Source organism: Sphaerodactylus townsendi, linkage group LG02, assembly GCF_021028975.2.
Source record: "Sphaerodactylus townsendi isolate TG3544 linkage group LG02, MPM_Stown_v2.3, whole genome shotgun sequence".
NCBI classification, from domain to species: domain Eukaryota; kingdom Metazoa; phylum Chordata; class Lepidosauria; order Squamata; family Sphaerodactylidae; genus Sphaerodactylus; species Sphaerodactylus townsendi.
In genome coordinates this window covers 84426142-84453068 of record NC_059426.1, presented here as the reverse complement: position 1 = coordinate 84453068, position 26927 = coordinate 84426142, and the positions used below count along the sequence as shown (strand labels likewise).

The window sequence follows — 26927 nt, the reverse complement described above, 5'->3', positions numbered from 1 at the left end:
ATTTACTCAGTAATGTAATGACCAAAAATAATGGTTCCAACCTGTTTGTTTAATATATAAATAATATATATTTAATATATAAAAGAATGAAACAAGCTTCTTGGTATAGATGAATTCTAACACACACCGAGTAGAATGAATGGTATGTGCTTGACAAACTTTGCAGAGATCAGCTGTAGAAGCCCCTGAACTTTGGGACATCACTAGAAGATATTTAGAGTTACTATCTGTTGCATGCATGTAACTAATTCTAGATAACCCCATCTTTTGCCTTTCCAACACATGATCAGTACTAACAAAAACTGCATCTCCTTGTACTTGTACATTGAGAAAGATTTTTATGCTCAGCATTGTGTGTAGCCTCTGCAGCTGCCTTCATAGATCTGGCCCTGGCCCACCCACCCTAGTGGAGGGAGGGGAGGGAGGGGTGGCATGCAAGGGAGGGGAAGGAGGGGCATGCAAGGGAAGGGGAGTGAGGGAGGGAGGGGAATGTGTGAGAGGTAGCATGCAAGGGAGGGGATGGAGTGGGAAGGGACCTGGCATCTGGACATGGCCCACCACCCTAAAGGAGTGAGTGAGGGGAGTGAGAGAGGGGTGGCATGCAAGGGAGGGGAGGGAGGGGGAGGGATGTGTTTTTAATGATTGATTCGACATCATGAATATTTTGCACATTAGCTGAGACTTGTACTATGTTGTTTCTTGAAACATTATTCTTATCTCATCTCCCACAAGAGAGCATATTCAAATACATTAATATTAAGAATATTCAGGTTTTTCCAATATGGGATTCCTCCCACTAGATTGTAAATGTGCAGATATAAGCATATAATTTCTAGCAGAAATATGAGCAACATTACTTTCAAAGTGTTGCAGTTTGAAGAACTGACTGCAATCAGCCTGCTTGTATTGCTTTCTCTGATAAGACATTTCCTGGATGAGAGCACAGATATTTATGAATCTCATAGAAGAAAACATGCATCAGAAAAATGCAGAAGACTATGTAAATCAGAAAAGCTGATACACTAACAGTGCTTTCCCATGACAAATACTGAAACTGGATACAATCTTATTCTATAACTGATTTTGTTTTGTCACAGAATAAAAAAGACCAATATATATATATGTGTGTGTGTGTAATACATTTTTCCCAACAATTCAGCTTGCACAGACAACTCTGGAGTGCCCCGTGCATTGGGTGAGACTTGGAAAACCTCTCTTAGTGGATGTTGCATGTTCAAGTGTGTTGAGAATGAGACTATTACTCCTGTGGAGTATAATTGTTCAATTAGTCAAGATGTCGAATGCCAGCATTTTGGAGAAGTGGCCTTAATTGTTCCTGATGATCAGACATGCTGTCCTCAGAAAGTCTGTAGTAAGTATACTTTCTTTTGAAATGTGATATCACAGGAGAGTTCTACCATGAACTGTCAAAAAGACAAATCAGTGGGTTCTAGATCAAATCAAGCCTGAACTCTCCCTAGAAGCTAAAATGACTAAACTGAGGCTACCATACTTTGGCCACATTATGGGAATACGAGTCATTGGAAAAGCAATAATGCTAGGAAAAGTTGAAGATAGCAGAAGAACAAGACCCAGCATGAGACGGATTGACTCAACCAAGGAAGCCATGGCCTTGAATCTGCAAGGTCTGAGCTGACCTGTTAACAATAAGACTTTTGGAGATCATTAATTCAAAGGGTCACCATAAGTGCTAAGCAACTTGATATTATTTAGTGCACCCAGACACAAACAAGTACCCTTAATTTGTAATATGTAAGATTTATGTACTGGTATATCTGATTTTTAATTGTGTTTTAACTATAGTTTGGTTAGCATCATTCTGTTATGCCAAAATCTTTTTTATTGTTCAAAAATATACAAGCTAATCAAAGTTACCCAGTTTACCTAATTTTTAATGTAGTATTTGGGTTTTTTTTACAATTTGGAACATTGAAGAAATTATATGGCATAGAAGCAAGAACTCGGTATGTATTGTCTATGGATAAGTGAGTAGGGACAGTAACTGGGAGCAACTGAGATCAGCTGTATGAAAAGGAAATGGCAGACCAAAAAGACTGAATCAGCCTTGCTGAAGTTCTTGCACTGTTTTGGAGTCTTTAAATTGAAGCAACTGTATGTCAGAAAAATGTAGACAAAGAATTTAAGTTGACTCTACCTGTACATTTTCCTGAGTATTCAGACATGAGAACTAGAAACATACATTGAAAGTTGTAAGGTTTTCTCTTTGCCCTAGCACAGCTTTGGCTGTAATTGCTTTCCTACCCAACCTGCTTTTTGCAGGATCACACAGCGAGCGTGAAAAGGAAAGGGCACTAGACTCATCTAAAAAGGCTGAATTGTGCTTTGTGCAACTTCTGCTGCACTGCAGGTCTGTTTTTATATGTCATTACAGCAGAGCTGTAGTGAGGGGGAACTGCGCCCGGGGCATGCGTGTGCCCCGCGCCCCTGCCCGCCTGCCCCGGAACACCCCTGCCATGCCCCGCCATGCCTCGGCACACACCCGGTGCATTGTGCACCCCCATCCCCTTGGTGCTATGTCACTGCATTACAGACTAGGGAGTGTATATTTCTCTTGTTGTGTTCTTGTAAACCACAACTAGTAAAGAATGAGACCCACACTTCCATTCCTCATAGTATAAGTGTCTCCATTCAGTTGATCACCTAAAGGCAGTTTTATCTTTCCATTGGCAAACAAGTAGTGACTACTAACAGGCTAGTTGTGTATTAGCCAACAATTTACTCATATGAGGAACTATGAACTTCATGATGCAATAAATGAAGTAAAATGTACGGGAGCAATCTGGGAATCCACAGACTCACTAGTTCCATCTCCTACAATGCACCTACCGAACCACAGTTTTAATCATGATTCAGAAACTTTGTTTAGTGAAATTATAAACTATTGCTTGCAACAAAAGAGTGTTTAATTTTCCCGCTGTTAGTAGAGAGTGGGGGAAGGAGTGTGAGAGCCTGAGAACTCCCCAGGCTCATTCTTGAAATGACAGTGCACGGCTTGACATCACTTTTGGGGAAAACCCCAAAGTGCCATCAGTCCTCCATATTTTCCAGCAGTTTCTGGAGAGACATGATGTCACTTCCAGGTTTCCCAGAAGTGTCACCTTACCATTGCCAGCAGCCAATCCCTCCATATCCCTGCCCCACCAATCTCCTATTATGGCACATTAACTATGGTGACAAAAGACTTCTTATTGGTAGAACTGGCTGAAAGTCATCCTGGTCTGGTCTTATTTTTTCATATTTTAAAAATATAAATAATAATGTGTAGTTGTTTTAATGATGTACTACTGTTCCTGTCTCTTCTTTTCAAAATGAAAATGACAAGCAGTCCTGGTTTCCTTTCAGGTGGACTATTTAATCTAGAAGTGTGTTTCAAAATGCCAGATCTGAGAGGATATAGGAAATTACTTTCGAATTATGCCTATGCCTCTCTCTTCCAACCATGGGACTTGCTAACCATTGTTACCAAGATCCTGTTTTGATTCAGCCACCAGCAGTTGCCTGCATCTGACACTCAACAGTACTGTCCTAAGAAGACAAGCATTGTGACTGAGCTTATAAATACATTTTTATTACTAATATTTTCTTGATTCAAGTGAGGTTTTGCACAAACTTATTCCACTAAGGATTGGCATTTGAAGAGCCAAACTAATCCTTTTCTTTCAGTCCTAATAGAGTTTTTTGAGAGAAAAAAAGAGGTTCTTTTAATCTTTCATTATATGCATGTCACACTAGGAATTTTTTGAAGTATTTAATCTAAGAATGTGTTTCAAACTAACAAGGGATCTGAGGGGTCAAGGGAGATTATTCTTGTATTATGCCTTTGTGCCCCTGCTCCAACCATGGGACCTGCTGATCATTGTTACCAAGGACCTGTGTGGATTCAGCCTTCTGCAGTTGCCTGCATCTGACACTCAACAGTATGAAGCCAAACATTCTACTTGGGCCTATGAATGCATTCTTAGTACTAACATTTTCTTGATTCATATGGGGTTCTGCAGAAACTGATTCCTTTAGGAATTAACATTTGAAGAGTCAAACTAATCCTCTCTATACTGTCCTAATAGAGTTCTAATTGTCGATATTAGTAGATAGAAGCAGCTTTTTTGGGGGAAAAAGGTTTTTTTTAAATCTTTCATTATATTTATGTCTTATTAGGAATTTTTTGTGATGCATAACAAGCGCATTCAATTTACCCCTCATTTGTACTATTCCTTTGTCTATTTGATTTTTCCTCTCCTCTCTCAAAAGCTTGTAATCAGAGCCTCTGTGAAACATTGATTCCTAAATGCAAAGATCTAGAGAAGCTAGCTACGTATTACCGTGATGATTCTTGCTGTCCCAGTTACGCCTGTGGTAGGTATTAAATGAATAAATAAAATTGCACAAGCAGTCTGTGACCTCACTATAAGAACTGTAATTAAGGTCCTGTGCTGACTGCTGAAAATGGATTTATTTTCACAGATAAAATATCATCAAAATAAAAAAGTTAGATTCCAACATTCCCTTCGGCATCTTTCATTATAATTCCATGGTTTGGATCCAACCCAAAGAGTTAATTTTAGTTTGACTCTGTACCATGTGCAGTTTTAAAGAAAAAGAAAATAGCATAAAAAGATGACCAAATTGGCAGTATTCTTAACCCTAAACAGATATGTTTTGATAGTTCATTGCTAAATAAGATTGCAGAAACTGTCCTCCTCTGATTTGTGGGAGCTGTTGATTCAGCATGTACAGAGAACTAATGCTATTATCTATATTTCCCGATGCTTATTAGTCTTGTTGCAAGAAGCAATAGGTTCTCAGCATTCTTTCCAAAGGTTGATTAAGACTATTCTGTGTGTTTCAAGAATGTGATCCAACAAAATGTGAGTCCATGGAACAAATTCCAAACTGTCAACCAGATCAAACCCTGATTGCTGCCCATGTGGAAGGCTCCTGTTGTGTATCCTACATCTGTGGTATGTCAAATTCAGTTCATACTTATAGTCATCAGGTTTATATACAGACTTCAACAGTCTTCATAATAAAGTCTTCATAGTCTAGCGTTTAACCAATAATAAGCACTAGGGATGAGCACTGATCATTTTTATTGGTAAATTTCAGGTTTGGGTTTTAAAAATATGGAAGTGTTCAGCAAAGCCAAATAAAGCTGATATCTAGTGACTATTTGGCTTTTTATCTTTTTTTAATCTTTTTTTTCAGGTTTTAAACAATCAGACCCAAAAGATATCAGTTTTCCCTGCCACTGCTTCTCAAATCCATGTGGACTTGAGAAGCCACGGTGGGCAATACCACAACTGAATGCTGTGCTTGGCTGAGCCAAGAGCAGCATTCAGTTCTCTCTCCCCCCTTCCCCACCACCATTTCTCAAGCCCTGGAAGACTGTGAAAGTGGTGGCGGTGGGGAGAACTGAATGCTGCACCTGGCAGTACCAAGACAGCATTCTGTTCTCCACCCCCTCGCCCCTCCAAAAGCCAATAAAGTCAGATCATATTTGGCTTTATCAACACCTAGGCTATTCAACTCTGCCAAATAGCTGGGGTGATTCGGGTTTATTGAATCACCACCCCTAATCTGGATTGTGATTCTGGGCTGTACAATAGGAGTATAGTGTCTAGATCAAGGGATGTAACTGTGCCTCTCTATTCCGCATTGGTTAGACCTCACCTGGAATATTGTGTACAGTTCTGGGCACTGTAATTCAAGAAGGATGTTGACAAGCTGGAACGGGTCCAGAGGAAGGCAAACAAAATGGTAAAGGTTTGGAATCCATACCCTACAAGAAGAGACTTAGGGAGCTGGTTATATTTAGTTTAGTGAAGAGAAGGTTAAGAGGTGACATGATAGTCATGTTTAGATATTTGAAGGGATGTAATGTTGGTGAGGGAGTAAGCTTGTTTTCTGCAGCTCCAGAGACTAGGCCCAGGATTCAAGATGAAGGAAAACAGATTCCATCTAACCATCAGGAAGAACTTCCTGACAATAAGGGCTGTTCGACAGTGGATTGCACTACCTCGGAGTGTGGCGGATAGCCACCTGTCAGGACTGCTTTGATTATGTGTTCCTGTATTGCAGGGGGTTGGACTTGATTGCCCTCGTGGTTGTTTCCAACTCTATGATTCTATGGATGTCTCTATAGATTTAGGTGGATAGGTATAGTTTAAATGTCTTGGGATCAGGAATAGCAATAATGTAAAATGATTAAGGATTAAGATTCCTAATTGGTTTAATTGGTTTATAGTGATGGTGTCTATACTAACTGTAAGAAATGCATAAGATATATACAAAGAAATGGGTCTCAGAATAAATAAAAAAAGATTGTTAGGCAGTTTCTTATCAAGTTCAACTTTATTGGATTTTTTAAAAAAAATAAAAAACCAGACTATACCTATAAGTTTTTAATATATTATTTTATTAAGATTGTTTACATATGTGGAAATCAAATAACAGTATTCTTTAACACTCAGCTGTTATAAAGCCATAGACACAAGTAGCAATTTTATGTCAAACTAGCAGGGCCCGGCCACGCGTTGCTGTGGCTTATTGTGGTGAAATGGGAAAGGAACAGCAGCAGCAAATCAATTGCAGAGGACAGCAGTACGTGCTCATGCAAACACGCAGCCTGATACTGTGCAATGTCAGCGATGTGTGTGCCCGCATTCCTTGGGGGGGGGGGGAATGGAAAGGCACCCCTCCCACACATCTAGGCTGGCTGGTCATGATCCTTTACCTGGGAGTAAGTTTGGTTTGTGGCAATGGGTGTCGCTTCTGAGGAAACCCTCTGAGGGGCGTGACGCAGCCATTCAAAGTATGTCACACTTGCTGTACCGAGCTTACTCCTGATTAATGCGTGCCTGGTTTTCTTAACTGTAACTTCATTATTCAGGGAATCTAGGGTGCCTGGCCCCTCATAAGAACATAAGAACATAAGAACTAGCCTGCTGGATCAGACCAGAGTCCATCTAGTCCAGCATTCTGCTACTCGCAGTGGCCCACCAGGTGCCTTTGGGAGCTCACATGCAGGAGGTGAAAGCAATGGCCTGCTGCTGCTGCTGCTGCTGCTCCTGAGCACCTGGTCTGCTAAGGCATTTGCAATCTGAGATCAAGGAGGATCAAGATTGGTAGCCATAGATTGACTTCTCCTCCATAAATCTGTCCAAGCCCCTTTTAAAGCTATCCAGGTTAGTGGCCATCACCACCTCCTGTGGCAGCATATTCCAAACACCAATCACACGCTATGTGAAGAAGTGTTTCCTTTTATTATGCCTAATTCTTCCCCAGCATTTTCAATGAATGCCCCTGGTTCTAGTGTATTAGTGAGAAAAGAGAGAAAAATTTCTCCTCTCTCTCAAACATTCTCACCCCATGCATAATTTTATAGACTTCAATCATATCCCCCCCCCTCAGACGCCTCCTCTCCAGAACTAAAGAGTCCCAAACGTGCTGCAGCCTCTCCCTCATAAGTGAAGGTGCTCCCTCTCAATCATCCTCGCGTTGCCCTTCTCTCTGCACTTCTTCTCTTTTTTCTATCTCTCTTTCTCGATATCCTTTTTTGAGATGTGGCTGCACCAGAACTGAACACACCAGTACTCCAAGTGCGGTTGCCCACTGCTTTATATATGGGCAAGACAATCCTTTTGCAGTTTTATTATCAACTCCGTTCCCAATTATCCCTTGCAGCATAGAGGTTTCTGCCTTTTTTCTCACAGCTGCCATGCATTGAGGTTTTCGACATTCCCATGGAACTAGCTTCAACTAAGATGCCCTAAATCCCTTTCCTGGTCTGTGTGACTGATAAAGCACTGGACCCCCCGTGTAGCATGTAATGTGAAGTTTGGATTTTTTGCCCCTATGTGGCATCACTCTTTACATTTTTTGCTACATTGAACTGCATTTGCCATTTCTTAGAATTCCACTCACCTTCAATTTATCATCAAGGTCCGGCTTTTGGAGCTCTTGCAATCCTTTGTGGTTCTTACCACCACTACATAATTTGGTATCATCTGCAAAACTTGGCTACAACCACACTACCCACCCCTACTTCCAGGTCATTTTATGGAATAGAAGTTAAAGAGCACTGGTCCCAAAACGGATCGCTTGGGGGACACCACTCCCTACATCTCTCTCCATTGTGAGATTCCCATTACTTATACCCACCCTTTGTTTCCTGTTCCTCAAATCCAGTTTTAATCCATGAAAGGACTTCCCCTCTTTATTCCTTCATTGCTGAGTTTTCTCAACAGTCTCTGGTGAGGAACTTTGTCAAAAGCCTTTTGGAAATCCAAGTAGACAATGTCCACTGGTTCCCCCTTATTTATCCACATAGTCTGTTTACACCCTCAAAGAACTCTAGTAAGTTTGTAAGACAGGACTTGCTCTTCTAAGCAAAAGCCATTGCTGACTCCTTCCCTCAGCAGGTCTTGCTTTTCTAAGCATGTTTTATAATTTTATCTTTAATGATAGATTCTTACTAATTTACTCACAGGAACAGATGTCAAACTGACTGGCCTGTAATTTCCTGGGTCCCTAGACCCTTGCTGCTTAAAGATTGAAATTGTGACATTGGCCATCTTCCAGTCTTCTGGGATGGAGCCTGATTTCAGGGATAAGTTGCATATTAATGTGAGAACATCAGTAATTTCATGCTTGAGGCTCTTTAAAGAACTCTTCGGATGAATGCAATCTGGGCCTTAGAGGGATTTTGGTAGCATTGTAGGATTTATCAATGGCTGCCGAGAACTCTCTTCCCTTTGCTCTACCCCTCTTAGATCTTCCGAAAGTTCCTCAGATTCACCTCCTAAGAAGCTTGGTTCAGAGTGCAGGAATTTTCCTCACACCTCTTTTGGGTGTGAAGACAGATGCAAAGAATTCATTCCAGCTTCTCTGCAATCTCCCTGTCATCTTTTAGCACACCTTTTGTTTCCTTCCACATCATCTAATGGGCCCTACCGCCTCCCTAAGCTGGCTTCCTGCTTTTTGATGTGTAGCTTGAAGAATTATTTTGTTGCTAGTCTTGATGTTCAAGCAGAGCCATGGATTTCCTCATAACTCAACTTTTTTTTGCCTCGCTTTTACAGCTTAATCTTGCTTCTCTTTTTGCCACCATTTGTGTTCTCCTCTGGGTATTCTTCATCAAGTTAAGTTGGACTTCCATTTTCTAAAAAGACATCTTTTTTTTTTCCTAATAATTTCCTCAACCTCTTCCCTTTGTTAACAACCATGGTGGCTTTTCTTTTGGACTGTCGCTGCCTTTCCTAACTCTGCGGGAACACATTCCAGCTGAGCTTTTAAGACAGTGTTTTTTAAATAACCTCCAAGCACCTTTGTGGACATTTTTGACTCCTCTTGATTCTTCCCTTTCACAGCTTCCTGTGCACCTCATCCCCCCTCATCTTTTGAGAAATTTCCCCCCTCTCTCTCTGAAGGCTTAATGTAACTACATTAGTAGTTGTCACTTGTTCAAGATGCAGAAGATATACTGGAATCTGACAGCATTGAAATGGTCGCTGTTCCCTATCGGTACTCCAACACACAACACTGACTTCCTCGCACTCAGGTCCTGGGTCCACACCATAGAATTAGACCTAGGATCACATCTCCCCTGGGGTTGAGTTCTACAACCATCTGCCTCTTAAGCCATTAGTCATTTAGCATATTCCAGGAATGACCTGAAACATGCATTTTTCCTCCCAGTTTATATGGGGATGAGCTGTAAAAATCGCCCATTACCACCTCTACATTTTGCTTTTGTTGGCCTCTCTAATTTCTTTTTCCATCTCAGAATCCTCTTGTGCACTTTGGTCAGGGGGACGATAATATATTCCTAATGTTAAACTATGCTTCACCCCTGGTATTGATATCCACAGTGCTTCTGTAGAGGAATCAGCTCCCCCTGCATTGTCTATTTTATGTGACACTATGCTCTCTATTTTATGTGACACATTTTATGTGACACTATGCTCTCTTTGATGTAGAGGGCCACCCCACCCCCGATACGCCCTGTTCTATCCTTCCTGTAGAGCCTGTAACCTGGGATAACAGCATCCCACTGGTTCTCCTCATTCCATCATGTCTCTGTGATGCCCACTATATCAATGTCCTCCTTCAAAACTCTGTACTCCAGCTCCCCCATTTTAGGCTGGTCCGTAATGTTTAATACTATTAGCATATAGAGACACTTTGTATACTCTGTCTCTTTCCCTCAACCTGGGATTTATGTGTTTTGCCCTCTAGCCTTTTGTAGACACTTTATCACTCTATCACATTGCTATGCTCCTCGCTTAGGTCGCGCGGCTTGATTTAGAAAACCTCCCTCTCTGTTCCTGCATCCCCATGGACTCCCTGTATTCCGAACCGAAGTCACCTCTAGCTCCTGCTTCGGCTTTTCCCTGGGACTCAGTTTAAAAGCCTGTTCTGCCACCTTTTTTTGAAAATGCTTGAGAGCCAAGCAGCCTGGTTCCTCTTTGGTTAAGATGAAGCCCGGCCCCTTTGTACAGGCCTGCCTTATCCCAAAAGGTTTTCTCCAGTTCCTGACAAAGCTGGAAACCCTCTGCCTTATTAACACCACTCACCTTCTCATCCACGCATTGAGACCCTCTTGTATCTCCGGCACTTGCCTAGCTCTTCGGGCCTTCTCTGCGCAAGATGTGGAATACCAGGTAGCATTTCGGAGAATGCCACCTTGGGGGTCCTGGATTTTAACCTTTTCCCTAGCAGCCTAAATTTAGCTTTCAGAACCTCCCGGCTACATTTCCCAATGTCATTGGTACCAATGTGGACCGCAACTGCTGACTCCACCCCAGCACTGTCTAACAGCCTATCTAGATGATAGAACCTCCCTCCCATTCCTTGCATCTCGCCCCTCACTCTCTTCCCTCCCTCACTTCTCTTCCCTTGCATGCCACCCCTCCCTTCCCTTTCCCTCCGTTAGGGTGGGTGGGCCATATCAAGATGCTGGGCCCCTTGCCTCCCCTCCCTTGCATGCCACCCCTCACTCTCTTCCCTCCCTCACTTCTCTTCCCTTGCATGCCTCCCACTCCGTCCCTTTCCTTTCCCTCCCTCTCTTCCCTTGCATGCCACCCCTCCCTTCCTCTCCCTCCCTTCCCTCTCCCTCGTGTGTATGTGTATGTATGTGTTTCACTTCCACTGGAGTTACTGCCTATGTGCTGTTTCCACTGCTCATATCTGGCCATCTGAGCGAACATTCTAAGCTGCACGAACATTCTAAGGGTGATAGTTACACACAGGCAGCTGCATGTCCTTCACCAGGGAGCGCCAGGAAAAAGGCGTTTTACCTGGGCCAGGTGTGAAATTTCAGGTATGTGAAAATCTAAAAACACTCTCGCCTGGCTGACTATAGTGGCTGGGAATTTTCAGAGGAATTGGCCCAGCAGTTACTGAGGTAAACTGTCATCAACAAATACACTGTTAGCTTTTTATATATATAGATGACAGGTTTGGGGCAGGCTTGGACTAATTCAGTTTTTTGTTATGTTTGTTGACATCATGGTTCTGTGCACTATATTTGTGTTACCAAGATTCTGGAGTTTATGCAAATTCAAGGAGATAGTTTAGAGTGGCATCAGAATAGAAGCCATCTATATGGAATTTATATTGAAATGAAAACAAGAAATGAAATCAGAAAGTGGAGATACTGGTCAAAATCCCGTAGCTCCAGTACATTAATGCACCTTGATTTTGCCAAGATTTCCCTATTTTCTTCCCCCAATACTCTACACAAACAGCAGGAAATTCCCACGTGAATAAAATATATTTCTCTCCATAGAAAATAACAGAAAGCCTCTGTATGTATTTGGATTGTGACAATAAGACAATAAAACAGAAAAAATATTTAGTGATTAAGATCAAACTGTCTTGAGTCAAGAGAAAAATGGCATGTAAACATTTTAATTAATAAAGTTTTGTGATTTGATTTCTGCTCCACCTCCCATACTGTTAGGAAGATTTTGTATACTAACAAAAAAGTAAAGAATTTGTCAGCAATAATGCTTAATGTATTATTAAGATGTGTAATTCACTTCTGCTTTTAGTAAGTTGCATATTTTTCTTTTTCAGCGTGTGGTATTTGCTCTGATCAAATTCCAAAGTGCCTGGAAGGAGAAGTTCTTACTGTGGATGGCAATACTACAGACAGGTGCTGCCCTTCTTACCAGTGTGGTAAGTTGACTTGACAGTTTCTCTAGGGAATTTCTTATTGTTACTGGGAATTCATTTTGATATATTTTCAAAGTAGCACTATGTAAAGCATGGGAAGCTGTTATTAGCCTTTGAAGTAGTGGATATAGTTCACCCAGTACATTAAAATGTTCATTTTCAGTTTGGAAAATGTAAATCTGAGAACTTTAATAGTTAAATTGTTTACATGAAATGTATGATGAATGTGTGTTTGCCAACATTTATGCTTAGTCAGCAGCTTCAGCAATTTACTCCCTTCCAGGTCATTTCAAGCTATATCTTTCCTTTCTTTTTCACTGTGCAGTGTGTGAAACCTACCGTTGTCCTGAATTCAAATGTGTGCTAGGTATGTCCTTGGTAGAAGTTTGGAGTCCAGAAAAGTGCTGTCCATATCGTACATGTGGTAACTACACTTCTTTAATTTTCTTTTTAATGAACATGATAATATGATAATATTAAATAATGAAATGATTGAACATTGCACTTTTTAGCAAGATATCACTCATCAACCTATTCTGCAGACCAGTCTGAAAATGTCTTTTTGTAGACAATCATGTGATTAATGCTAAATTATTTCAGTGTAGAGTGTACTGTGGAACATCAACTGGTTTTGAAATATTTTCTTTTCTTGGCTGACAGAAGTGTCAAAATCTCTTCTTCATCTCAAACACAACTTGATTATGACATTAACTGTTGCGTTCCTGGTAAAACCTTTTTGCTACTGAAATGCAATGACTTAAATCCAAGCACAAGCAGAAATCTCTTCCACTCACAAAATGGGAGCTGTCAGATTTTCTGCTAATTCTCCTTTTCCAGCCAGCTGCAGCTCCCTGTGCCACACCTCACACCATTCCATCAGGCCCAGTGCTTCTGAGGAATCAGATTTGGGAACGCACAAAGGGCTACAGTGGTCTATAAAGTCTAGCTACATCAGTGGCATAGCGCTAATGGGGACATCTGCCCTAGGCATGCCCCTGCCAGGTCACGTGGGGGGCGCAAAAATGCCCCCCACACCTGGTTGAAGTGCAGGCGGCGACCACCTTGCCACTTCCTCCGGTTCCCCTCAGCTGGCCTCTGCCTGAGAGGGGGCAGGGGCTGGCTGAGGGAGCCAAAGGTGCCTGGACTCGGAGGAGGGGATGGCGGCTGTGGCCTGCTCGGTGCCGCCGGCTCTCATGCTGTGGGAGCCAGCAGCACAGAGCAGGGAAAATCTCCTCTGCCCCACAGAGCAGGTGGCCACCTGCTCCATAGGGCAGAGGGGGGATGGCAGTGGCAGCCTGCTCAGTGCTGCTGGCTCTTAGTCTGCACGAGCTGGATGCACCGAGCAGGGAAAAACCCTTCTGCCCCACAAGAGCAAACAGTCTGTGGGGCAGAGGGGGATGGCGGCCTCTGCATTTTCTTCCCCCCATGGGTCCCCCTGCCACAGTCACCCCCATGCACCATCATACCTGCAGAATAAGGTAAGTGATTGTGCAGAGGGTGCGGGGTGTGGGGCCCATGGGGGGTAGAAAATGCGGAGGCCGCCCCAGGTGCAGCTTTGCCCAGCTACGCCTCTGAGCTATGTAAACAGAAATTCTCCCAAAGGTCTTTGGTTATAGATTGTACACTGAGGAATCTAATAAACATAATCTTTTCCACTAACATAGAGACCAAATGGTATGTAGTGGCCCAAACCCTGGAGAAGTAGTCAGATGAACTATGAAAATAAAGAATATCAGGTAGCTATAGAACTGCAGGAAAGTGACCTTGCATGATGCTTCACTCTGCTTGCCGGAATATATGGATAAGTTTCTGGATGCTCATGATGTCACTTTTCTCTTTTTCAATTTTAGAGTGTGCATGTGATACAATTCCTACAACTCAATGTAAATTGGTAAGACATTTTTACAGAAATGGTTCATTTTGTATCAATATACATAATTCTCAACATAGGTTAGAGCCCTGAAAAAATAAGGCAGATCTTTCTACAAATCTGAAAAAAGACCAGCCTGGCAGAAAAAAAACCTGAAATCTTATTTTTTAAAATGCCACTCAAAACAATAGAAGCAGACCTGTAGCTCTAAGAAACAAATGCCTTTGTTATTGTGGCCATAGTGGGTGTTGTTGGGTAACCGCAATTGTATTGCTCTCATTAGTATTGCTTTCTGTCAGTAAAAGGGAATAGTGAGGGCAGGGATCATTTCCAGGACTCTTTTGCCCTTTGATAAAATACATATTTGGAGCCACACTTTGTAGCAACCACAAGTCAACCTGCTAGCATGTGATTTGCATAATTCTCACAGGTTAGATTTGCTGGTGGATGGGAAGGAGAAAAAGAAGCAGGAAAGGTAAGAGGCTATGGGAGGAAGGGGGCAGGGCACCACAGCGGGCGGTCCAGGATGTGGCCTGCTGCTGTGGTGTCTGTCTGAGTCACTCCCAAGCCCCGCCTCCGAGGGCTTATGGAGGGATGGAGGTGGGGCTTGGGAACAGGCACTGTCTTTAGGCGCCTCCCCCATGAAAACCCAACTCTTCCAAGCTGGGTCAGTGTGGGAGAGGAGGGGGTGGGGGTAAATTTGCATCATCCCCTGCCATTGTGCCTGGTGTCATTTGACCCCCCTATCCCCGTGGGCAGTATGCCCCTGCAACTCAGCCCTTATGGTAGTTAGTTATTTTAGCTATATCTCTGTAAATTCCTATTTCAATTATTTATTTTGCGCTCAATTCAATTTTTATTAATCCTGCATTGCCTATCTAATAATAATGAGGCATGGCTATCACCCACTGTGAATGAACTGATTATTATTTTTAATTAGATCTTGTATTTAGCTAGTCTGTTTTTGAAATCCCCTCTAACCCACTGCCTTTCAAGCATCAACCTAATGGATATTCACTTCAGTGGGTATGATTAATAGTTCTCTTACTCCTGAAATCTTATGCTGGAATAAATTTTCAAAGTCATTAAGGTACCACTAGACTCCTGTTTTATTATGGTTCTTTAAGACAAATTATGCAAAGGAAAAAAATAAGATATTATTGTAGAATTCCATTTGCTTTGGAAGTTGTATTGCCTAAGGATAAAATAATAATTACTATAATAGAGCAAGCAAAACAACTTGTAGAACAGTTATCAGTTGAGGATATATTAAAAGAATTTTGTAAAGAATCTGATAGAAAATCTCTACCTTACTCTAGAAAGAAAGAAAATCAAAGGAGCATCAGATAAAAGAAGAAAAGTTAGACCAATTTGCAGCACAAGTAAAATGGATAAAAGCAACATTGTATTGACTAACATTAACAGCCTAAATTTCTCCTCCCAGCAAACAAAAATATTTAATCAATAAAAAATAAAGGGCTGATATATTATGTATGTATGCAAAAAAAGGATTTGGCTCATATAAAGGGATTTGGCTAACTTGGCCATACTGATAATTTTATGGCCGAATCAAGCCGAATTCAAATTTTCTCAAATTTTTCCAATATTGCTGAAGGTTAGCTGTAACTGCAAAATAATATAAATAAAATGGGAGCAAACCAAGAATAGATAGATTAAAAGTGTTGAAAGAACAGTGTAAAAACTGCCTGGATAAAACAATCTTAATTAACCTCAAGCAATGAATGAGACAATTAGACATTGTTAGGTCTCACAAACTTAAACCAATAAATGGACTCTGAAGTATTGATCAGTAGCATCAAAGCACCATACTAGGGAAAGCCAGTTCTGATGAAGCTGGCATTCAGAGTCCCCTTTATTCCCCGTTGAAAGCCCCCCTCCTGTTTTCCAAAGAGGTTGTGAAAAACAGTCTTTGGAGCTGAGGCACCCCAAGGTCGTTGGCAGATAGCAAGAGAAAGTCACCTGGCTTCCTGCCCTGCAATAACAGATGTAATACATTTGGGTGCTGTGTGGTTTCCGGGCTGTATGGCCATGTTCTAGCAGCATTCTCTCCTGATGTTTCGCCTGCATCTGTGGCTGGCATCTTCAGAGGATCATAATGTAATACAGATGTAATACAGTTCTCATGGGACAGAGGTACCAGAGGAAGCCTAGTTGTCTACAAAGCATGTGAAACCATAAAATAGAGATCAAGAAAAGAATGCACAGATGGCAGTGGATACATATAGCAGGCTGGTTACATATAGCATCTAGCAGCAGCATTTGTTATTTTAAGAAGTTACGTGGATTTGGGAATGTATCTCAATCACCTAGATAGCATTCCGCTGACAGATATGTTTGAAACTTGACAAACATGTGAATAACAGAAGCATTACTGATACAAAGAATATCAATCTAGCACATTTTACTAGTCATTTAAACTAATTAACTTTAAATCACCACGTCGTGGGGACATTCAATATTCAAAAATAAAGAATCCTTACTACAGGTAAGCAACTTAATGATATGCAAATATCCTTGGCAGATCAATATCTGTGAATTAATCCATTATGCTTGCTAACTGAAGAAATACAGGAAAAAAATTAAGTTCCTAAAACAGAAACATTTTGAACATGCATTTGATAATATAGCCTGGTCTTTTTTATTGACGACACCTGGAAAATCTAAATTGCAGTACAAGATTCATAACCTGGATACAAAGTATTCATACAAAACAACATGCAAAAATATTAATAAATGGAGTTTTAACCAATAGATTTCAAATTGAAAAAGGAACATGTCAAGAGATTTACATTATCTCCACTTTTATTTATTCTTGTGCTAGAAGTACTGGCTATTAAGATCAGACAGTGTTCTAGAATTAAGGGACTGAAAGTGGATGGAGAAGAGTTTAAAATGAAAAGCTATGCTGATGATGTGGTACTGACAATTTCAAACTCACAACTATTGATGCAGTGCATAATAGAACAAAATGAAAAATTTGGATTCCTTTCAAGATATAAAATGAATAGGGAAAAAACTAAAATAATTTTGATTTTTTAAACAAAGCAGGAAGAAGATATTTACAAAATGATCTTAAATGCAGTTAAATATTTGTGAATTAACTTGACCAGAAAAAAATGAAACATTAATTAAAGATAAATACTAAAGGAAATGGATGAAGATACATGGAAATGTAAAGATAGTCCAAACTAAAAATGTTATGGTTAGGAAGAATTTCCACTGTAAAATGAATATATTGCCAAAATTGAATTTCTTATTTCAAATGTTACTCATTCAGATACAAGAAAAAGTCCTGAAGGAATGGCAGTCAGATAAACAAGTTTATATGGAATGGCAGTAGCAGGGGAAGAGACAGTCATGTTTTGGTGAGGGCATTTGTTTATTTAGATATTTGTACCCTGCTTTTCTCCTGTGCAGTCCCAAAGCAACTTACAACAGTTTGTCAGTTGTATACTGCCAACAACATCCCTGTGAGGTATATTAGACTGATAGAGAGAGAATGGCTCAGTGTCGTCTCCCAAGCTTTAGTGGCAAAGTGGTGATTTGAACGTGGGTCTCTCAGATCCTAATCTAAGAAATAAAGATAAGGTAGGGAGAAAGAAAAAGCCATTAAAAAGAGGGGGTCATCTTAAATTTATGTACAGGTTACAGTGACATTCAGTTATAAAAACTTTTTTGTACATAATACTGTAGGCACAGGTCATTGTACATTCCAGGTTGTGTACCTTTTGAGTAAATATATTGGCTCTGTTTTTCTTTTATGAACAGGGAGAGAAACTGATTATAGATGAACAATTCCAGAACAGCACGGAAAATATTTGTCATTGTACTAAGTACAAATGTTGTAAGTAGACAAGGCATTCAGTTCATTTGTTTTGTATATCCCTTTTTCACTCAGATATTGAATGTAAAGTATGTTTCAGATACCCACGGTTAACCAGAAAGGTTTCATATTTATTTGTTTGTTTGTTTGTTGCATTTAAACCCTGCCTATAGGCAAGATCTCTAGGCAGCTACAACATGTGCTGCTACATCTCTCTTTCTTAAAATAAATATGAATTTGCAGGTAGCCTCAAAGGACAAATGCTAGTATCATGGGTATATAGTGTTTAAACCCATTTGGCATCCTGTGGGAATACTGGACATGTTCCTTCAGCCATCCCAAATACAACTTCTTCAGTTCATGCACTGTTCTCAAAAGGCTTTGAGAAAATGTGATCAATTTGCAAATAAACTCCACCCAGACACATACAAATTAATTTCCCCTCACCCCCATCTGTAAGTGGACAAAACATATACCCTTCCACACAGAAACTCTACACTGTGCCGCAGAGAGAAACACATTTTACTATGACATGCCTCTGAACATGACAGCCATGGATGTCGGCAAAATGTTAGGAATGAAAACTACCAGACCATGACCCCACAGCCTAGAAAACCTACAACAACCAGTTGATTCTGGCCATGAAAGCCTTTGATAGTACATTGCTTTTAGAAAATCTTTGTAGATTTTTTTTCCTTTATGAGCCCATGGAAATCATTTGTTTAATGTTGTTATATAAGGAAGCTATTAGGATCCAACAAAATGGCAGTCTCATTATTTGTGTTTGTTATAGTTCTTACGAAGGTTGGAAAGTTTCTTTCTTTTTTCTCTATTTATTATTGTATGTTTATCCCTCCCTTCTAGACTAAAGCCAGGTGTGGGGCAGCTAACAACATAGAACTACTATTGAAATCATAAATATCATATAAAGAATTAAAACATTAGATTAGCATACTGGCACACTAATTCAATGTCTGTTTTATTTTTGGAAATTTCTTGCAGTGAGAGACAAAGTGTGCTTGAACAATGAGAGAGGTGTTCTGCTTCCAGGACAATCCATTGTTGAACACACACCTGATGGTGTTTGTTACACTTCCTATTGCACAAATGTCATTGATCCTGTTACCAAATACTTCCGGATCAATATCTCCTCTGTAGACTGTGTGGCAAGGTGCAGATTGGTAAGAAGTTCAGAATCAAACTATACATTTTCATCATGTTAGAAGATCTGTACTTATGAATAGGAAACCATTTACATAACTATAAAAAGCATTTACCCTACTTATCTTACCTATTTACTCGCATTCTCCACAGTATCTCCTAATACAATTAGAGTATTTTAAAAAGTGAGAATTGTGCTATGATTATCTTTCTTATTTTTTTGTGCACTTCCTGTGGCATGGCAGTTTACTTTGCAGTGGGTTTTCCCACACATTTCTGTTTGTAGAAGTATCTTCAGCTGTCTCTATCCGATCTGCCATTTTGCCCGCCCACTGTTTCCTTTTTGTTTCCATGCAACCTCCCTCTGAGGAAGTTGCCCACCACTTTGCCTTGACGCTTGCCAGATTTAATGTTATGCCCTCCGCTTTTTTGCATGGCAGGTTCAATAATCTTGATAAAACTCAAAGATTATGTTCCTGCAACCAAACCCAGATTGAAACCATAGCTCATTCTCTTTTTCACTGCTTGAGAACCAAGGGAGTCAGAGATAGATATGTAAATTCCATACCACTACTCATCATGGCCCCTGCTGACTCGATTGCAATTCCAATTCTCCTGAATAATACCAACCCTGAGATTGTGGCAAACTTTCTCCTTGAAATAATTGAATGCAAATAATCCAGTAATGGGTCTAACTAGGTTTAGAGCATAAACAATTAACTTCTCTCTTCCTTATTATGCCACCTTACTTTAATATTTTATTCCTATACTACAATATATTAACCTTGGAATTTAGCATGTCTCTGTAGCAGCTCTGAAATGTTTATCTGCGGTATTAATTTTAGATTTAATATGTGTCTTAATTTCTGTCTCTTGCTAATAGTAATCATAACAAACATGGCCAGTATGATGCAGACAGAATTTGCTTGTTGTTGGGTGGTTCGGGCTCAGTGTAATGTGAATTGGTGGCCTTCTTTTTGTTGAAGATGTGAACACGGACTGATGTGTCTTGCAGGTTTGTATTGGATGGGTTTTGCTGTATTGGTTTGTTTTGTAGCTGCAGTGTTCTTTTAACATGCCAATAAAGGCTTTCTGTTCTGTTCTGTTCCCACCACTTTTTTTTTGTGCCTACTTGGGTCTATCAATAATGCAGCAGATCATGTCAACTTCTTGGGTATATTATATTATCAATAGACCCTCAGTGCAAAAACAAACAAACAAGCAGCTCTTGTTTGTGATCCTGGCTGGAAAAGCCGTTTTGTGAACAGGGGAAGGAGCTGGAAACTTTTGTATGGACAGGAGGAGCTGGAAAACCTGAAGGAAGTGTAACAGATCCTAATTTCCCTCACCCACCCCCCTGGCTTGCAGGCAGGGAGCAGATGGTGATTACCCCTCTTCGCTGCCTGCAAGCCAGGGAGCAAGTCCCCCCCCCCACTTGGAGGCAGGGAGCAGGTGGCAGCAGCCCCTCTTCACTGCCTTTAAGCCCGGGAGTGAGTTTTCATCGCCCCCCTGGCTTGCAGGCAGGGAGCAGATGGCGACAACTCCTCTTCACTGCCTGCGAACCAGGGATTGAGTTTCCCTCGCTCCCCAGCTTGCAGGCAGGGAGCAGGTGGTGGCAGCCCCTCTTTGCTGCATGTGAGCCGGGGAGCAAGTTCCTCTCCCCCCCCCCCCCGCAGCTTGCAGGCAGGGAGCAGGCAATGGCAGCGGCCCCTCTTCGCTGCCTGCGAGCCTTACTTATGTTATCATTTAAAATCAATCAATATAATTTTATATATACATATAAAATAAATAATACGCTACTTTTGGTATATCGCTTTTTAAATACTTGAAATGGTCATTATTTGAATCCCACCACCATCAGAACCTGTTGTTAAAATTTTTGAATCCCACCACTGCTCTGATCCTGTGAAAAAATTCTACTGATGGAAGACAAGTGATTGTTGCCATTTCCCCTTATTTCCAGTTTCTCCCTGAGGTGGCTGCTGTGGGACCCCCCCCTGTTCTCCAGGACAGCATCATGTAGATCATTTGGGGCTTCAGAGGAGGGAGGAGGCAAGGAACTGCTAATCTGCTGTTACAAATCCTTACCACTAGCAGAGGTTTACCATGGAATCCAAGCCAATTATCATACTGTCTTGATTTAATCTATAGTTTGAGAAACATTCTAAGATCTGTTTTTTTAGAACCAGGTCTATGAACCCCCCAGAGATTTAACAACCTGCTGTGGACAATGCAAGAATGTGTCTTGTGTTCACTCTTTCAGCAATGGAACAGTTTCACATTTTAAGGTAAAATAATATATGTCATTTTTTTAAAGTACAGTGCTGAGTTTAGCTTGTATATTGAAACAGAAGAATTTGTACTGAAAAATCTATTTTTGCAATCAGTTTGTATTAAACTACCAAAGCTATTGGAATTAAGGAGTGTTTTGGAAACATAAATTTATACATTTCTTGTCTGATGTGGGATGCTTGCTGTAAAAACATCACATATTTCCTTTGACTTAGGCAGCCTGATGAAGGTAGTGGAATAATAGAAATATTTATGGGCCACAAAATTCTATGCTTCAATAAATCTGTCGGTATAGATGGTATAAAACTCCAATTTGTTCAGGTATAATAAAAGTTATTTCAGTTTCACAAGAGATTGGTTAAGAAAAATGAGAACAAGTTATACTGTGATTAGTATTTGCTTCCCATAAGAGTATACTGAACTACAGATATCTCATTGAAATCTATAGGACTGTGCTAAAACCATATAGGAATAAATATTTTGAAAACTGCAGATGCCATATTACTTCGCTTCAAGGATGTATATGGAAATCTGGTTCCTAAGAGTTGCAACAACTGTCCCCTCAGCATAAACATTTGAGTTCTTGTGTAACCCAGCTTTTCTTTCTGCACATTCTAATGGCATCTTAATGTTGCTTGTGTTTCTGATGATTTTAAATATTTGAACAGCCTGGTACGAGCTGGGTTTCGAACTGTGTCAGATACGATTGCACAGATACACCAGTTGGACCTGTACTAATTACATCTTCTGTCAGCTGTCCACCCTTTAATGAAACAGAGTGTGTGAAGGTAAGTGTTTTATTTTTCATATGATTTCAAAAAGTTTATTTTTTCCCCTCAGAGAATTTTTGGCGATGTCTATTAGAAGCACCAGATAGTTAAGGGCCAGAATACATCTTACGCTTGCATTGAGCAAAGAGATGCTGTTGAAAACAGCTTCTGTGTAATGAATTATTCTTACCCTGGTTTAATATCTATCAGTATTTACCAAATAAATCATCATTACATTGGTTGTACACTATACCATGGCTGTCATTGGCTAGTAGCTGAGAGGTGGTAGATATTCCCAGTATGATTGCTTTGGTCCACAGGGTACATTCAGAACTAACTAACCTCTGGATTCAGGACCATGACATTTATTAGTCATTTTTGCATTTATTTACTTTATTTATAGTCTTTCTTTCTCACAGGAACTCATAGTGGGTTACACATCGTGACTCAGTACAAACAGTAAAATGAGATTTAGTAGCCACTGCATTAGTATTTTAGAAGACTGAAACCATCATAAAGAAACCACCATGACATATTAAAACAGTATAAAAATTACATAATAAAAATCTATACAATAAGCTATATGTAGTAGTACAGACCATAATCTCTAATCATTTATCCAACTAAGTTTGTCACCCTTATTGTACAGTGTAGCCCTATTACCTGCGTGGAAAAGCCCTCTGGAAAAATTCAATTTTGCAAATTTGTGGAAAGCCAAGAGAATGGAATCTTTCCTGAGTTCCTCATGCAGCCCATTACATAAGATTGGAGCCGCGTTAGAGGAAGCACATGTCTGGGTAGCTGTTGATTTTGCCCATTTGCAGGTTGGCACTGGCAGAAGCCCCTGTTGACACAAGCAAAATTGTTGTGGCAGAGGATAAGAGGAGATATAGTAACATAAATAAGAGGTACCAAGGCTATGAATTGCTTTGTATGGGACAGCCAATACCTTAAGCTGAGCCCAAAAACAATTGAGCAGTCAATGTAGTGTCTGCAGAATGGGAATGATATGCATGCTCCATCTATCTTCCATGAATCGCTAAGCCATTCTGGAGAAGCTTTAGTTTCCAAGTTGATTTGGAGAAGAGACAAATGTATAGTGCATTATAGTAGTCGTGTTAGTGTGAAAGAGATCCAGGTGGCCAGATCAGTAAGGGACTATCTTAGGGCTGAGTTGGTCAAAAGCCTATTTTGCAGCTGTGTTAACTTGCTTCCCCAGTAATTAAGATGGATCCATTGTAACCCCAAGATTTTCAACTGAGTAAAGGGCCACAATAGTACCACTCTATTATGCTTTGGTCAGACTTCACATGAAATACTGTGTCCAGTTTTGGGCACCGTAGTTCAAGAAGGATATTGACAAACTGGAACAGGTCCAGAAGGGGCAACTAAAATGATAAAATGTCTGGAATCTATGTCCTGTGAGAAGCAGCTTAAGGAGCTAGGTATGTTTAATCTGAACAAGAACAAGACGTCCACCCTCTCAGCCAGCATTACTTCTCTGTCCAGAATTTAGGGCGATTTCCCTCGGTCGATTAATTGCGTGATACTTATGCGAAATATCCAGGTTTCAGCAAGAACTCCCCACTGCTTGAACGACAAACAGGGATTCATCCCTTTTCTGGCATTTGTTCTCCCCCTTATCCCACGTCCTGGCAGAACCTGCTTGCAAGTACAACTTTTCCCCTTAATTCGCTTTCGATCCAGTTTCATGGGGAGGAACGGGGGGTCCACTCTGTGTTTGAAATTCCCGCTGTGGAGCGGGATGCAAGTCTAGCAACAAATCAGCTCTCCTGCATGCTGGACAATGCATTAATAGCCACAGCCTCTTTTCTGCTCATCAACTTTGCCATATTGTGTCGGGCGCTGTTAGCATAACAAAAAAACACCCCGCTTAAACGATTAACTGTTCACCCTTCCAAATGAGCGAAAATCTGCTTAGTGCCTAAACGCTTAAACATTCATCCTTGCAAACGAGCGAACCTCAGGTTAGCAAGTCACAGGGAAAAAATTCCCAACCCAAAAAGGTCCTTCTGCAACACAACACGCCAACCAATCAGGAGAGACCCGCAAAGGAGATTGCATGGTAGTGGGGCTTGCTGAATTTCTGGGATCCAAGATAGGCCTACATGTCTTCGCTGCAGTGGGGAGGTTGAAACCTCGATTAAAAGGTGTGGTTTCTTTACAAACTTGGTTTGATCTAGATAGAATTTCCCCATGGAGAATTGACCTTAGTTTCAGTTTATTCATTCTTAGTCATTTAACCGCAGCAGCTAAGCAGTGATTCAGGGCCTCGACTGCATCCCCAGGAGATTTGGATAAGAATGTACAGAGCTGACTTATCATCAGTCTATTGACAACAGCCAACATAGAGTTTGAAAAGCATAGGGAATAGAATTGTAAAATGAATAATAAATAATACATTATTCTATTTCCATTCAATTCAGAGGGCTTTGCCAGGCAAACTTTTCTCTCCTGCTTTTTTTTGCTCAAAATTTTGTTGAAACCAATTTAAAACAAACCTATGTTGTTGCACTATAAATTCTAATTTTTATTATTGTTTAGCTCCCTTAACAGAGTGACTAAGTTTCTAATAGTTTATCGCTGACAGAAATAGACAATGTAAATTAAATGTAAAATGATTACTTTATAGTGAGCCTGATTTGTTTTCTTGTTCAGGTTGGAGGATATATTGTACCATTCCTAAATGGATGCTGCAAAACATGTAAGTTATCACTGAAACACTGATTTTCATGTACATTTAACAAAGATCTAGGCATTGGTTGCCTTCTAAACTAAATAGCAATTAGCAGAGAAGGAAGCAATTTGTATACCAACTGATTATAAAGAAGTGACATTCTGAAGGGTCCTTCTGTTGATGGAGGAGGAAGTCATGATTATCATCATTTCCCTGCTTTAGTAGAACTCCAGTTTACCTCCTACGAGGTCCCTTAAGCCTCAGAAGATAACTTAGGAGCTCAGTCTTCTTCCAGAAAGAGAGGAGGACAAACACGCAGGCACAGATAAACTGTGCAGATACCCAGATGGAGCACTTGCATAGACAGAGTTTGCTGTTCCTATATTTAGTGTAACTTAATTTTGTTAACTAGTTCTACAAAACAACTCATTCGCATCTCTGCCCTATTATTTACTCTGCTAATTCATTGTAATACAACATGAATGCACCAGTGCTGTGGGTTGGTGGGCTGATCAGCATGTTGGCCACTTAGTAAGCAAATTGGAGGGAGCAAAAAAAGATAGAATTGAACCTCATGAGTCTCACACATTCTCCATTTATTATATCATATGTTTATTATATCATAAGCATATAAGTAAAGTTGCTGTGACTTGGCTAGCTCAATCTCATTGGATCTCAGAAGCTAAACAGGGTAAGCCCTGGTTAGTATTTGAGACCACCAAAAAGTGTAGAGTCACTGCAGAGGCAGGCAGTGGTAACTACTTCTAAACATCTATAACCTTGAAAACCTTGTGGATTTCCCATGTTGACTGTGACTTGATGACAAAAAACAAACTAAAAACAAAATTAGAGTGTTATGCTTATGTCCAGTTTTTTTACTTATGGCTCGGGGCATTCAATAATGTGTCATACTGGATGGGCAGTGATGGGTTAGAAATTAAAATCCGCAGTTCTTTCTCCTGGAGAGTATTGGGCTGTTATAAAAGGGTCCCCACTACTCTGTTAACGGTAGTCCCACTATCTCATTTGTGTCTTGTAAAACCTCTTTTTTGTTAAGAATCATAGTTAAACAAAGGCATGTTTGTTATATGCAAGTTGAAAAAGAGCATGTCATAGGATAACATCCAAGATGACTGGATTCATTGCTCATTCTGTAGATTAGAAATTGCTAGATATTGGTTTTGGGATACCTTTGCATCCTATATAATGTGTTCAATGTGTAATGTTCTTACTAGGTTCTGCAATATCACTGTTGTTCCCATTCCTTGTTAGCCCAATCACTCCTACACCTAGTGCTAACTGTAACACAGGTACATTTTTTTAAAAAAAAAACCAATAGGAACAAACCAATGAGAACCATTGTTGATTCCCAACAATGTACTCCCTCATAGGATCATCATGCCTCAGGCCACAAAATCTAATTGAAGACATCTGCATTGTTGTTGTATTATATGTTCACTGTTCAGATTTGCACACAAATCTTTCATTTTGCACTGTATGGGCAGTGCATTGTTGTTAGCCAACAATGTACTGTGAGTAGAATGCATTTGCACAGAGATTAGTTTGCTGCATGTTTAGTTTGTTGATTCTTGTTGCATGTTTAAATTGTTGATTCACTTCAATAATTTCCATAACGATGTAGAACATAGAAGCTAACTGCTTTTAAAACTTGCTATTCAAATAGCAGTTCTGCAAATAATATGGCAAACATGTATACTATTTCACTCAATGGTATAGGGTGAATGAATATCTAAATATCTTATTTCCTTATAAAATATATTAAAATCATAATGTGGTGATTGTATATGCATGTAGAGCTAGAAACATTGAAATCTTATACAAGATACTTTCACATAGTATGATTTCACAAAGCTGGGAACGAATGTGAGTGATAAACTACATAGGTGGTAAGGAATGCATGGAGTTTTCCTATGCAATTGCTGCCTCCCTTTGGTGATGGTAACATATTGGATAGGCAAGGATTACACTTTCAGCTCTGGTGTTGTCACCCACATGCACTTCCCATCCAGAACAGACCATTCCACAGTAAAGTGGTTCTATGACAATTGCATGTGA

The 26927-nt window shown here is 40.3% G+C and overlaps 1 protein-coding gene across 1 annotated transcript in view; it reads left to right on the top strand.

Moving 5' to 3' along the window:
- Window positions 1-26927, top strand: part of OTOG (otogelin) — a 153010-nt gene that overhangs the window by 121399 nt on the left and 4684 nt on the right. Inside the window, exons 44-54 of the mRNA XM_048486410.1 lie at window positions 1160-1372; window positions 4291-4395; window positions 4890-5000; window positions 12118-12219; window positions 12542-12640; window positions 14067-14107; window positions 17876-17951; window positions 18933-19111; window positions 21275-21379; window positions 22052-22171; window positions 24833-24878. Coding sequence (XP_048342367.1) covers window positions 1160-1372; window positions 4291-4395; window positions 4890-5000; window positions 12118-12219; window positions 12542-12640; window positions 14067-14107; window positions 17876-17951; window positions 18933-19111; window positions 21275-21379; window positions 22052-22171; window positions 24833-24878 — 1197 coding nt within the window. The remainder of the gene's footprint in view (window positions 1-1159; window positions 1373-4290; window positions 4396-4889; window positions 5001-12117; window positions 12220-12541; window positions 12641-14066; window positions 14108-17875; window positions 17952-18932; window positions 19112-21274; window positions 21380-22051; window positions 22172-24832; window positions 24879-26927) is intronic.